This window comes from Rhinatrema bivittatum, chromosome 9, assembly GCF_901001135.1.
Source record: "Rhinatrema bivittatum chromosome 9, aRhiBiv1.1, whole genome shotgun sequence".
Lineage (NCBI taxonomy): Eukaryota > Metazoa > Chordata > Amphibia > Gymnophiona > Rhinatrematidae > Rhinatrema > Rhinatrema bivittatum.
In genome coordinates this window covers 107,726,361-107,739,851 of record NC_042623.1, presented here as the reverse complement: position 1 = coordinate 107,739,851, position 13,491 = coordinate 107,726,361, and the positions used below count along the sequence as shown (strand labels likewise).

The 13,491-nt window shown below is 42.9% G+C and overlaps 1 protein-coding gene across 11 annotated transcripts in view; it reads right to left on the bottom strand.

Moving 5' to 3' along the window:
* Nucleotides 1-13,491, bottom strand: part of PPHLN1 (periphilin 1) — a 340,184-nt gene that overhangs the window by 241,829 nt on the left and 84,864 nt on the right. For all 11 annotated transcript variants that reach the window (XR_003858726.1, XM_029616785.1, XM_029616780.1 and 8 more), the window contains one exon: nt 6,077-6,150. Coding sequence is in view for 10 of the 11 variants with exons in the window: in XM_029616785.1 (XP_029472645.1) it covers nt 6,077-6,150 (74 nt within the window). In the remaining variant the exon portion in view is untranslated. The remainder of the gene's footprint in view (nt 1-6,076; nt 6,151-13,491) is intronic.

Sequence of the window (13,491 nt, the reverse complement as noted above, 5' to 3'; positions counted from 1 at the left end):
ATAGATGGAATAATGGCCAGTATTTATTTGTTGTGGAGGCACCAATGTTATAGCCTCTATGGCTAGTAATCTGGTCAGTGTAGCTTCTACTGCCATTCTCTTGGAAGGGTCGTGACAGGGAGATTCCACAAACTTGTCTGGAGGGAGGTGAAAATCCAGGTAATATCCCTCTCGATTGATGGGATAGGACCCACTTGTCCGAAGTTATCTTGACCCATCTTTGGTATAATAGGGCGAGTCTGCCCCCTATGGCTTCTTCCTTTGGATGGGTCGGCTGATTTTCATTGTAGGGTGCAGCTGGGGCCTGGGCCCGAGTTGGCTCCCCTTTTATTGTGCTTGTTCCGAAAGGACTGGCTCCAGCCGGTGGGGCGGGTCGCTTGATATGATACTCTGCCCCTGGAGGTCTGGTGGGAAAGGATCACTGGTTTCTCTTATTCCTGTCCTCCGGTAGCCGCGGCAGTGGGGGCTCGCCCCATTTGTTGGCTAGTTTCTCTAGTTCGCTTCTGAACAGGAGCGTTCCCTTGAAAGGCATCCTTGTGAGTCTCGTTTTGGAGGATGCGTCGGCTGACCAGTTTCGGAGTCAGATTTGTCTTCTGGCCGCCACGGCGGATGAGACTCCTCTAGCAGCTGTGCGTACCAGATCCGAAGTGGTGTCCGCGAGGAATGATACAACTGGTTCCAGGGCTTCCCCAGGAGTGTTGTTCCTGGTCTGTGCTAAGCAGGCGCATGTCACCACGGCACAGCAGGCTGCAATCTGTAAAGACATAACGGAGATGTCAAAGGACTGTTTGAGGATAGATTCCAGACGTCTGTCTTGAGCATCCTTGGGTGCTGCTCCTCCCTCCACCGGGATAGTAGTGCACTTCGAGACCGCGGCATCCACTTTTGGACATGCCAGGAGATCTTTGGTGGCTGAGTCCAGAGGGTACATGGCTGCCAGAGCCCGGCCCCCTTTGAACATGGTTTCTGGGGCATCCCATTCCAGGTCAATTAGTTGCTGGACGGCTTGTAATAGTGGGAAATGGAGAGAGGTCTGACAAAGTCCCTCCAAAAGTGGGTTCGTCTTAGGTTCCCCTGAAGCACTTGTGCCCGGGATTGCAAGCTCTTTTAAGCTGTGCGTGACAAGGTCTGGAAGTTCGTCCTTGGTGAAGAAGCATCTCATGGTTCGGTGGGGCTCTGTCCCCGGAGGGAGCTCCCCTTCCTCCAGGGGTTCTGACTCCTCTTCTGAGATGTCTGTGTCCCCGGAGGTGGGGCTTCTGGGCGGTGGGATCATTTCCCTGGGCATAGAGGGTCCCAGCATGTTGAGGTCCTCTGGTGGGGCCTGTGACTGCATTGTAGGAGGCCCCGGTTGCATGTGGACGAAGGTTTGCAGACCTTTGAAGAATTCCACCCAGGAGATAGAAGTTGGGTCTAGACTAGGGGGTGCCGTGTCCCTGGGGAGCCCCGTATGAGGGGGGTCCTGCTGTATGATGCTAGGTCCGGCACCAGTTGGGGAGGGCCATGAGTTGGGTCCCCTAGGGCCTCTTCGCACTGTATACACAGGGCTGTGGCCTCCTCAAGCTGTGCAGCTCTAATGTGGCATGCTGGGCAAAGGCCCTGAGCTTTGAGCTTATTTTCAGCTGGTGTCATGGCTTGTGCACAAACAATCCAGTTGTGTACTCCGGTGAGCGAAGTTGAGCGCGTAGGTTGGTGCGCACGTGCAGAGAGATGTGCGCGCTGTTGTGGGCACGGGTTGAAATTATGCGCCTGGCACAGTGAGCGCATGGCTATGCACTTCACTTGTGCGCACGGCTCGCCTCTGTGTAAACGGATTGCGACGGCGGACAGGGCGGCGAACAGGGCCAAAATGGCGATGGCGACCACGCAGACAATATGGCAACCATCTCGGACGGTCTCCACGTGGGAGAACCCTCGGATCTGACCGGGGTCTAGCCCTGCTAGGGCAGATCAACCCGGTGGCACTGGTCCCGGCTAGCGATCTGTGCGTCTCCTCGAGCTTCGGAGATCGGAGACTTTTAAATAGATTTCTACCTTACCTTGTCCCGGCGCTTCCTGGTTTCGTTCCGGGCGGTCTCCGGCTGCGGGGGGAGAGGGAAAATACCTTCACCGCCGCACTCAAGGTTGCACCCGCTGCCTCTCAGCCTCACCCAATGTCGGGGGCTAGGTCCCCGCTGAGGGTCGGCCACCGGACCAAGGCTTACCTCAGAGGGATCGCGGAAATCACCTCGGGAATCTCGACTGGGGGAGGGACCCAACAGGTGTCACCACAGGAGAGCGGGGCTCGTCTGAAGAGGTACGATGTCTTCTTAATTTGGATTTCTTTGGTAAAATTTACTCTAACGCTATGCTAGTGTGCATCGAGTCCCTAACTGCTATGGAGACGGAAAATACTGAAGAGCTGCACTTCCTGCAGGGGTATATGTACTAGGGCCGACATCAGATTGAAATCTGATCCGTTTCCAACTGCTATCAGGAGTACACTATACTGATTGGTCCTGAGTCCATCTGCTACACGCTAGGAAACATCCTTTTGTTTCATGGAAAGAAAATTAACTGAGGAGATGCATGCACAGGAATATCCAGCATTCTCAAAAAGACTTCTAGGTCTTTTGAGTTCTGAGAGAGCACTTTATGTGTCGGAAGGCATCCAGTGACATCATTCATTTGTGTGGCCATATTGTCCTGCTGTTTACGAAGAATATTACTTATTCCTTTATTGTACAGTCATATTTGAGATCCCTTAAACATTTCCCCATTGGCTCTCTAAGACACTGCTTCTCAACCTTTTTTTTTTTTTTTTTTAATTTCATTACACTTTTTTTTTTTTTTTTTACTTTATTCAATCCTTGCAGCATACCTAATCAAATTCCATGTGATCCTCACCTCACCCTGCCTCTCTGCATGATCTTCTGTATCTCTTAATTCTCCATCCTTTCATTCTTTCACCTCTCTCACCCTCCATCATGTAGTCATCTTTCACCCTTTTCCCTGCCCCCTCCCTCCACTTGTTTTACTCTATCATCCCCCTTTCATCCCTCACTATGTTTACACTAAAATGAAGCACATGGACAGACTGCAACAAATCTTTACAAAGGAACTAAAAGCAAGCAGAATATCTCGCCTTACCTCATTCATAAATTCAGAACACAGACAGACCCTCAAAAAAAAAGAACAGGGGACCAAAATTTAGAACTAGAAATATCCCAACGGCAAATGAAATGGAAACTCTTAGAAACCAGATTAGATATGCAGTATAAAACAAAAAAAAAGAAAAGAAAAACAGAGCAAAATTCAAAGATAAAAGATGTACATTTCCAAGGCTGGCATATTCCAATCAATAAACTGAAAATTAAATGATTTTGTATACCTTTGTTGTATGAGCATTTTATTTGCTAATCACATTAGTCTTGGTCTCTCGCTTTCCTCGTTAGTCTTCCAATTCTTTATCCAGAGTCTTGTTTTCATTTTTTCTCTCCTCCTGCCTTAACTTCCTCCCTAACATCTGTCTGACATTGATCAATGCCTTTCATCTCCTTTTCTCTTATTCTTCTCTTCTATTTCTCTATCCACCATAATTAGATTTCACCTCTCTCACCCTCAGGACCTCAGTTTCCCTCTTTTTACCTCTCACCCTCATCACCTCCCCTAAAAACCTTCCTGATTTGTATTTTATTCTTATAGAGAAATATATGTTTGACTACTACTCTACCATTACAGATCCAGAAAAATGGGGTACTGTTCTAATTGCTTGAGCCTTGCATTAGTACTACTTTAATCTATCACATGACCACTCAAATTCAGCTCAAAAGAACATACAGGGTTGAGATGATAACAAAAGGTGCACATTTATTTCACAAAAATAAAATCCAGCTCACGAAATCCAAAGAAAAAGCTAAGCCACATAGACAACTTCAATATGTAGTTTAAAATGTGGCGTAGAAAAGGTTTAGATATACTGGGGCTGGGGCCATCTCTGGAACAGTAAAAGGCTATACAGTAAATATGGTCTACATCTGTCTGTGACATAAAAATGGATATTAAGTGAGAAATTCAGATCATATGTCATCAAGTGTTTAAACTAGAGGCCAGGGAAGGCAGAAGGAAGCCAAAAGAAGTGGAATGTTGCTTCTCACAAATACAGGAAGTGGATGAAGAAATTAACAAAATTAAATCAGCTCAAATGTCAACTCAAACAAAAGGGCAGGCAAAGAGACCAGGAAGAGTAGAAAGCCAAGGGAGAAAAGCTGGAAAGTATTTGCATAATTGTTTATAGTCTGGTCAATAAAATTCCACATCTGCAGGCCCAAATGGTGGAAACAGACTTGGATATTGTTGCTGTTATAGAGACACATAGGAGACTTGTGAACAAAATGAGAAGCTTAGGAGTGGGTGACAAGATACTAGCATGGATTGCAAACTGGCTGACTGACAGGGCACAGCGTGTAATGGTAAATGGAACCTAATCTGAAGAAAGAACAGTGTTAAGTGGCATGCCACAGGGTTGGTTTTGGGACCAATTCTGTTCAATATCTTTGTGCGCGACTTGGCAGAAGGGATAGAAGGTAAAGTTTGTCTATTTGCAGATGCTATTCTGTTTAATGTAAACCGGTATGATTTACATCGGATGTAAGAATGTCGGTATACAAAAATTAAAAATAAATAAATAAATGATACTAAGATTTGCAACAGAGTGGACATGCCTGAAGGAGTAGAGAGAATGAAAAGTGATTTAAGAGAGCTTGAAGAGTAGTCGAAGATTTGGCAGCTGGGATTCAATGCCAAGAAATGCAGAGTCATGCATCTGATGTGCGACAATCAAAAGAGCTGTATGTGATGGGCAGTGAAAGACTAATGTGCATGGGACTGGAAGAGGGACCTTGGTGTGAGTGTCCGATGATTTGAAGGCGGCAAAGCAATGTGACAGGGTGATAGCTAAAGCCAGAAGAATGCTGGGCTGCATAGAAAAAGGAATAACTATTAAGAAAAGAGGTGTTAATGCAGAGTCTACACATTTGGGGTGCAGTAATCCAAAGCAGTTGTATGTGATAGCATCTGAAGGTAGCAAGTAATGCCAAAAGACAGTGACTAAGGTCAAAGGCATGCTGGGCAGCATAGAGAGAGGCATAAACCAGCAAGAAAAAGGAGTTGATAATGCCCCTCTACAGGTCATTGGTGAGACCTCACCTGGAGTACTGTGTTCATATCTGGAGACCTCATTTCAAAAACAGGATGGAAGTGATCCAGATAAAGGTAACCAAAATGGTGTGGGGTCCATAATGAAAGATTTATGAGACTGGAATATCTAAATATGTATATCCTGGAGAAGAAGAGAGACAGGGGAGATATGATACATACTTTTAAATACTTGCAATGTATTAATGATGCACATGGATCAAACCTTTTCCAATGGAAAGAAAACTGTAAAGCTGTAGAACTAGGAGTCATGATGTGAAACACCAATGGGGTAGACTTAGAAAATGTCAGGAAATATTTCTTTAAGAAAAGAGTGGCAGATGCATGAAATGCCCTCCCAGAAGAAGTGGTAGAGACAAGTACGGTCATGGAATTCAAAAGGGCATGGGATAAACACAGAGGATCCCTAATGGCCAGAGGATGGAAATGAAGAAACTGCAAGGGGGTAACTCGCAAGAAGCAGCAGTTATAACCCTAAACAATTTGCTAGGCAGATTGATGGACCATTTGGGTCTTTATTTTCTTTCGTTTACTTACTATAATACTGTGAAAGAAAAACATTTTTTGGGGGAGAAAAAAAAAGGAGAACTATAAATGAAAGCAACAGAGAAAGAATCAAAAGCTATGCTTATTTGAGGAATTTAGGTAGTACTGAAGTTTTAATCACTTTAAAACTCTGAACTGTAGAAATGTGCCTTGCAACTGGACGGACATAAGCCAACTATATAGAAAATGCATATCCTGAAGATTCTTAGCTACTCTGTGTAAAAAAAAAAACAAAAAAAAAAAAACTGGACTATCATTCATTAGAACATTCAGTCCTGCAATGCTCTGAAATGTGCCACACAACAACCTGAATTACAGCAATACTTTTTCAAAATACCTGTACTCTGGATGCCGTTCAAGATGTCGACTCATGTGATGTTCCTCCCGTTGCCATCGGTATCCTGGGTCATCCTGCAAAGCATGAAAGGAAAACATTTGTGAATATTCATGCACATATAATTGGTAACTATGAAATCTGATAAATTAACTAAAAAAAATACTCTCCAAATAGGCCAGTCAATTTATTTATTTTATTTTATTTAAGGTTTTTCTATATGACATTCGTTGTTGGACATCATATCGGTTTACAGGCAACAAGGATTCAGCAAAAAGCTTTACAGTGTAACCAAAATAACAGCTTTTACAGAGTAACTATAATAACAGTTTAACAGAAACAACTAAACAGATTATATTTGTTTAGTGCAGAGGTAACAGGTTTATAATGTGACAAATAGGGATTGCTAAATAATACAATAATGTACAAAAATATCTAAATTTGACTATTATAATTAATGTCATAATATATTGGGTGAGAGGACTGGGCCGTTTTCGGAAGGATAAACTCGGGTAAGATGAGGTTTAGTATTCTCCATGAGGGAAGCTACTGTGTGGCGAGGTGTTGAGGTAAGTGAGGGCATGTAGGCTATTGAAGGGGCAGGGAGTTGGGATGGATTAGGATGCAGCGAGGTAGGATGCAGTGTAGTGTCCTTGAGATCATGAGTACGCTTGTGTGAAGAGCCAAGTTTTTAGTTTTTGTTTAAATTTGTGCAGGCATAGCATTCCACAGTGTGGGGCCGGCAATGGATAGGGCGCATTCCCTGGTAGCATTGTAGCAGGTGCTTCTGGGTGTGGGAGTGTTTAAGTTTGCTAGGTAGCATGAACGGGCGAGTCTGTTTGTGTTGCAGAAGGTGAATGGGCTATGGGGCCAGTTCATATCTGGGTTGTGTAAGGATTTGTGTATTATTGTGAGGGTTTTATAATGTATGTGCTGTAGGATAGTTAACCAGTGGAGCTCTTTGAGGATTGGGGTTAAGTGTTCGTTCCTGCGTGTGTTGGTGAGGATGCGTGCAACTGCGTTCTTCAGCAATTGGAGGGGGGGGGGGAGATGGTGTTTTTTTTGGAAGGCCAAGGAGTAGTGAGTTGCAGTAGTCTATTTTTGAGAATATTGTAGACTGTAGTATTGTCCGGAAATCGTTGAAATGTAAGAGAGGTTTCAGTATTTTTTTAGGTTTTGCAGCTTGAAGTAGCATTCCTTTAGGGTGTTAATGAATTTTTTCTGGTTGAGTTGATCATCTATGATGACTCCTAGGTTCCTTGCATGTTGATATGTAAGAATTGAATTTAGGGGAGTGCTGTGTTGATTAGGGATGAGATGGTTGTGTGGAGGAGTTAAGGTTTCTGTTTTTGAGGTGTTGAGTGCAAGGTTGAAACCAGAGAGGAAGTTGCTGATGGCTACAAGTGAGGTTTCCCATGGTTTGATGGCATTGGGTAGTGAGTCTATGACTGGGATGACGATTTGTACGTCGTTTGCGTAAATATAGTGTTTAAGGCCAAGATCTGAGAGGAGGTTGCAGAGGGGCAGGAGGTAAATCTTGAACAGGGTTGAGAATAAAGAGGAGCCTTGGGGAACTCCTTGTAGAAGGCTGAAAGCCTTGGATTCTTGGTTACCAATTCTGACTTTAAATTGTCTGTTTTTTAGGTAAGAGGTGAACTAGCGAACGGGGGTTCCTTTGATACCGATTTCAGATAGCCGATCGAGTAGTACGTTGTGATTTATGGTGTTGAATGCTGCTGATATGTCTAGAAGTGTGAGTATGAATGAGTGGCCTTTATCTAATCCTTTGAGTAGGTGGTCAGATATTGATAAGAGGAGGGTTTCAGTGTTGAAGAATTTTCAGAAAACATATTGTGAATTGGATAGGATATTGTTGCTTTCTAGGTATTCTGTAAGCTGGAGGTTAACTATTTTTTCCATAACTTTTGAAACTAAAGCTAGGTTGGAAACTGGGCGGTAGTTTGTAGGTTAATTTGGGTTTAGGGAGGGTTTCTTAAGAATGGGCTTGATCACTGCTTGTTTTAAAGCTGAGGGGGCATTCATTCACAAGCAAAGAATTAAGTTAAACCCAAGATACTGCAAAAGCATTCAACTTGGTTTCCCAAAGCTACTAGACAATAAGCATGAGGAAAGAATGTTATGCAAAGCACACTTCGGTCAAGAAAGAATATCTATACAGTAATATTTTAGGAATTAATGTACTGACTTCCATCTGGAGTTTTTCACCAGTTTTAGCGGTGCTATGATATCTAAGCTTTCTGTTATACTGTTACTCCAAAATGTTAACATGTTGCAGGCACTATTAGTTTCGGGGGGGACTGGACGTGCATTTTCGACTCTCTATTACTGTATCGGCCTGTGAGAGAGAAAAAGCATGTGTATATGTGAGCGATTGTAGGCCAGTGTGAGAGAGAGAGGAGAAAGTTCCAAGCAAACCACCCCTCCTCCTGCTAATTCAAAACAATCTCAGGGCACCTGGATATCAAACGTTCCCAGGTATGCAGAGTAAAACATTTTTTCTATCCTTATTATTTTTCATTACTGGATCTTTGTGTCTGCTATTTTGAAATATTTTATTGGTATCTAGAAATTTTTGATATGAGTTTTTAATTATTGGATATTCCATTCATCAGCTGTTTTGAAATAATCTGTTCTTTTTGTTAGTATGGTTTTACTGCTATTGATTTTATATTTCTTGATTTGTTTTATAAGGATGGGTGATTGTTGCGGTTGCGGTGATTGTTGCGGTTTCCAATTCAGTTTTTGTCTGCATCTAGTTATGCGTTTTGGTCTCTTTATTCTTTGTTAGGTTAGGGTCAGCACAAGTGATTCAGGTGAGGTTCTCTGCTGGTGTGTAGTTTCTCTGTAGGGCTCTATAACAGACCAAAATTGGTGTCTTAAGGCCGCGTGTAATATTTTCAGTGTTGCCTATTCTTAGGTAAGGTGGTTACTGTTAAGTGCTGGAAATTGGTGCTGTTTTGGTGTGGGATGTTTACCGTTTATGCAATTTCTGTTCAGGCAGAATATGTATCTTTTCCTTGTGTCATTCTTAACAATAAAAACAATACTGGACCTTTATTTTTTTATTTCCGCCGTGAACTGTAATGAGCAGTGTTTCACACATGTGAGTGTGGTCTGTTAGGTGTGTCACGATGGGAAAAAGGTTGAGAACCACTGCGTTAGAGGGAGAAAGTGCAAAAGAATATAATCCTATATGTGAAAAAAAGAGAGAGTATGTGCGTGAGGGGGAGAAAGAGTGTGAGAGTGGGTAAAAGAGATATGTGTGTGTGTGTGAGAGAGAGAGACCTGAGTGTGTGTATTTCGAGTGACGACGTGTGAGAGCCTGAGAGAAAGTGTGTGTGAATGTGTGTGTGTGTGTGTGAGAGCCTGTGTGTCTGTGAGAGGAGACAGTAAGGAGCGTGCGAGAGTCTGTGTGGGTGTGAGGGAGAGTGTGAGAGACTGTGTGTGAGGGAGGTAGAGAAAGTGAGTGTGTGAAAGCCTGTGTGTGTCTAAGCAAGAGAGAGAGAGGAGGAGTGTGGGAGACTGTGTGTGTGACGGAAGGTGAGTGTGTATGTGTGTATGCGAAAGAGTAAAATCCTATATGTGAAAAAGAGAGAGAGTATGTGCGTGAGGGGGAGAAAGAGTGTGAGAGTGGGTAAAAGAGATATGTGTGTGTGTGTGAGAGAGAGAGAGACCTGAGTGTGTGTATTTCGAGTGACGACGTGTGAGAGCCTGAGAGAAAGTGTGTGTGAACATGTGTGTGTGTGTGTGAGAGCCTGTGTGTCTGTGAGAGGAGACAGTAAGGAGCGTGCGAGAGTCTGTGTGGGTGTGAGGGAGAGTGTGAGGGAGGTAGAGAAAGTGAGTGTGTGAAAGCCTGTGTGTGTCTAAGCAAGAGAGAGAGAGAGGAGGAGTGTGGGAGACTGTGTGTGTGACGGAAGGTGAGTGTGTATGTGTATGCAAGAGAGTGAGAGAGAGATAGAGGAAGTTTGTGTGAGAGCCTGTTTGTGAGCAAGGGAGAGAAGGTGTCTATGAAAGCCTGTGCATGTGTGAGGGATAGGGAGAGAATGTGCAAGTCTGTGTGTGTGTGAGAGGGACAGTGAGAATGAGAGACTATGTGTGTAGGTATATGAGGTAGAAAAAGCGTGTTGTGTATGTGTGAAGAGAGAATGTGTGCGAAAGCCTGTGTGACAGCCTGTGTGTGCATGTGTATCAGAAAGTGTTTGTGTTAGAGAGAGAGAGAACCTGTGTGTGTGTGTGTGTGAGAGAGAGAGAGTGTGTGAAAGGCTGAGTGAGGGAGGCAGAGACAAGGTGTGTGCATGAGCATGTGTGTGAGGGAGAGAGCAAGAGAGGATGTGTGTGAGAGCCTGTGTGTGTGTGTCAGATAATCAATTTCTTTGACTTGTTGACCAGAGAGTTGGATCAGGAGAAAGCACTACATGCAGTGTACTTGGATTTCAGTAAGGCCTTTGACACGGTTCAACATAGGCAATTTATAAATAAACTGAGCACCCTCAGTATGGACCCTAAAGTGACTGACTGGGTTAGAAACTGGTTGAGTGGGAGATGACAAAGGGTAGTGGTAAATAGTATTCACTCCAAGAACAGTGGCATTATTAATGGTGATCAGTCCCTGGACCAGTTCTTTTCAATATCTTTGTGAGCAACATTGCAGAAGGATTGTTGGGAAAGTTTTCTCTTTCTGCCAATACCAAAATCAGCAACAAGGTAGACAGCTAAAAAGGTGTGGAAAACAAGAGGAGGGATATAGTGAAGCTTGAGGAATAGTCTAGGGTCTGGCAGTTAAGATTTAATGCTAAAAAAATGCAGAGTTGGACTGCAAAAACCCAATGGAGAGGTACAGTATGGGGGTAAAACTGTACTAAAAATGAAGAAAGAGTGTGATTTGGGGGTAATTCTATCTGATGACCTTAAGATAGCCAAACAGGTGGATAAGATGTCAGCAAACTGCCACGATCAGCAGGCATTCACCCAAAAACTGAAAGAACTTAAAAATTAAACTGAAAGCTATTAACAATAGTACATAACCTATTACTCAAAATGGCCACAAAGGTAATTGAAGACTGGCAAAAGGATAAAAAAGGGAAACAGACCAGTAAGTCTAAATTATGTTATGGATAAACTAGCAGAATCTATAATAAAAACAGAATCATTTGTCACATATGCTGGGGAATGGGTCAACATGATTTCTATGAAGGGAATCATCCAAAGTCTGCAGCAGTTATTGGAAATGGTTAACAACTGATTGTCAGATTCTTTTGGAGGCCATATTTCACATACTGAGGGCTGATGCAATACTGTACTGCATGGCTAATAGCGCTTATCACATGTAAATTCCATGAGGATGAGGCTATTAGCTAATCCCCATGATGCAAAAAATTTCCCATGCAGCCAATGTACCCATTGCAATGCGGTAAATTTTACACCATCCCAAGGTATGCCACACTCAAGGGCACATTGAAAAAAAAGAAAAATCCTGTTTTCTGCGATTCCTCCTAATAGTATTGTAGCGATATTAAGTAGGAGGAATCAAATAAAGCAGATTTAGTTTAAAAAAAAAGTTTTTGAAAAAAGAAATTCTGGATGCCCAATAGACATACAAGATACTTGGTCCAGGCTGTGTATCTTGTGCATGTCTATGCTGGTAGTGGGAGAAAACGGATGCTCGCAGATCTTTTTTTTGTGCAACCCCTAATTTAAATAGTGGATCGAGCGCCCAGGAGATGTGGCTGTGCGTGCGTTAGGAAAATGGACACACAATAATGAGCCCTCGTTTTCTGCGCTCAGATATTGCATCTGCCCCACTATGTGGCTGTGGGTGATGTCAATCCTGTAGCTGTCAGCACGACTTTCTTCTGGAATCTTTTTAAACCACATTTAAATCGGTTGAAAGACAGTTTCTGCATCTTGAACTGTTTGACTGCTATGCTTAAGATACTGCATACTGAAGTAAGCCCCACCATTAGCTTTCTTATCACGGACTCCCTCTCTGAAAGTCTTGTTCAAAAGAGGACTACTGATATCATAAAAGACATTATGTGAAAGTCAAAGAAACATAAGTTCCAAAAACATGATGTTGGCTCTTGCCCCTTTTTTGGTTAGTCAAAATAGTTATTTTTTAGGCATCTCCCAATGTCTAACTTCTCAGGCTCTTATTTTTATTTTTTATTTCATATTAAATTTCAAGTTAAATGTTCAGGTTGTAAACAACGCTATTGAAAATTCTAAGTTCATCTCAGGAATGGATAATTCAAGCTAACTAATGCAAGCTTTCGCTCTTGGTATTGAAAGAATTCTACTGACATAGAAACATAGAAATGATGGCAGAAAAGGACCAATGGTCCATCCAGTCTGCCCAGCAAGCTTCCCATGGTATTAACCTGCCATGCAGTGCAGGTTATCCCTATGTATCAGTCATTTTTGCTTGATGTGCTTTGCTTATGGACTAGCCAAGGAAGCAGTCCTGTGTTTTTTCCTTGATGTCTGACTGTAAAAAAAAAGTCATGGCTTGTGCTGGTTATCTCTCAATCTAAATTTCTCTTTCCTTTCATCCCCTACCCCCCTTCTTCAAAGCAGAGAGTGATGTTGCAGTTGCATCAAAAGGGAGCCGAGAATGGTCCTGTATATACAATAGCAAATCTATAAAAGGGGTCCGCCAAAACCTTTTTTTTTGCAACGCTAGACAGCTTATTATTTTTTTTTTTATTTTTTTTTTTCATATACCGACATTCAATCTGAGATATCACATCGGTTTACATTCAGGTACTGTAGGTATTTCCCTATCCCCAGGGGGCTTACAATCTAAGTTTGTACCTGAGGCAATGGAGGGTAAAGTGACTTGCCCAAGGTCACAAGGAGCGACAGCGGGACTCGAACCCTGGTCTCCTGGTTTGTAGCCCACTGCTCTAACCACTAGGCTATTCCTCCTCCCTTAGTTACAATTCATATGGAAAATGTGGAGAAACCGCATCAGCAAGCCTGACAACGTGCTATCCACTTAGCAAAGCCGTCTGGTCTTTTAATCATTTGCGGTTTGTGAAGGCTGTCATAGGAGCATCCGAAAATGCTTCAGCCAGAGATGTAAGAAAAAATGTTGGTATTAAAATATATATGTTATCGCCATCTGTACCCGACAGTGGCCAGTGTTTCGCAACAGGATAGTTGCTTCTTCAGGAGTCAAGATGACAACAATAGATTCTCTTTTCATTTGGACAACAGGTCTCAAGGAAATTTCAGTGGTGCGGGACAGAGACTCTCTGTTGTCCAAATGAAAAGAGAATCTATTGTTGGTATTAAAATATATATGTTATCGCCATCTGTACCCGACAGTGGCCAGTGTTTCGCAACAGGATAGTTGCTTCTTCAGGAGTCAAGATGACAACAATAGATTCTCTTTTCAT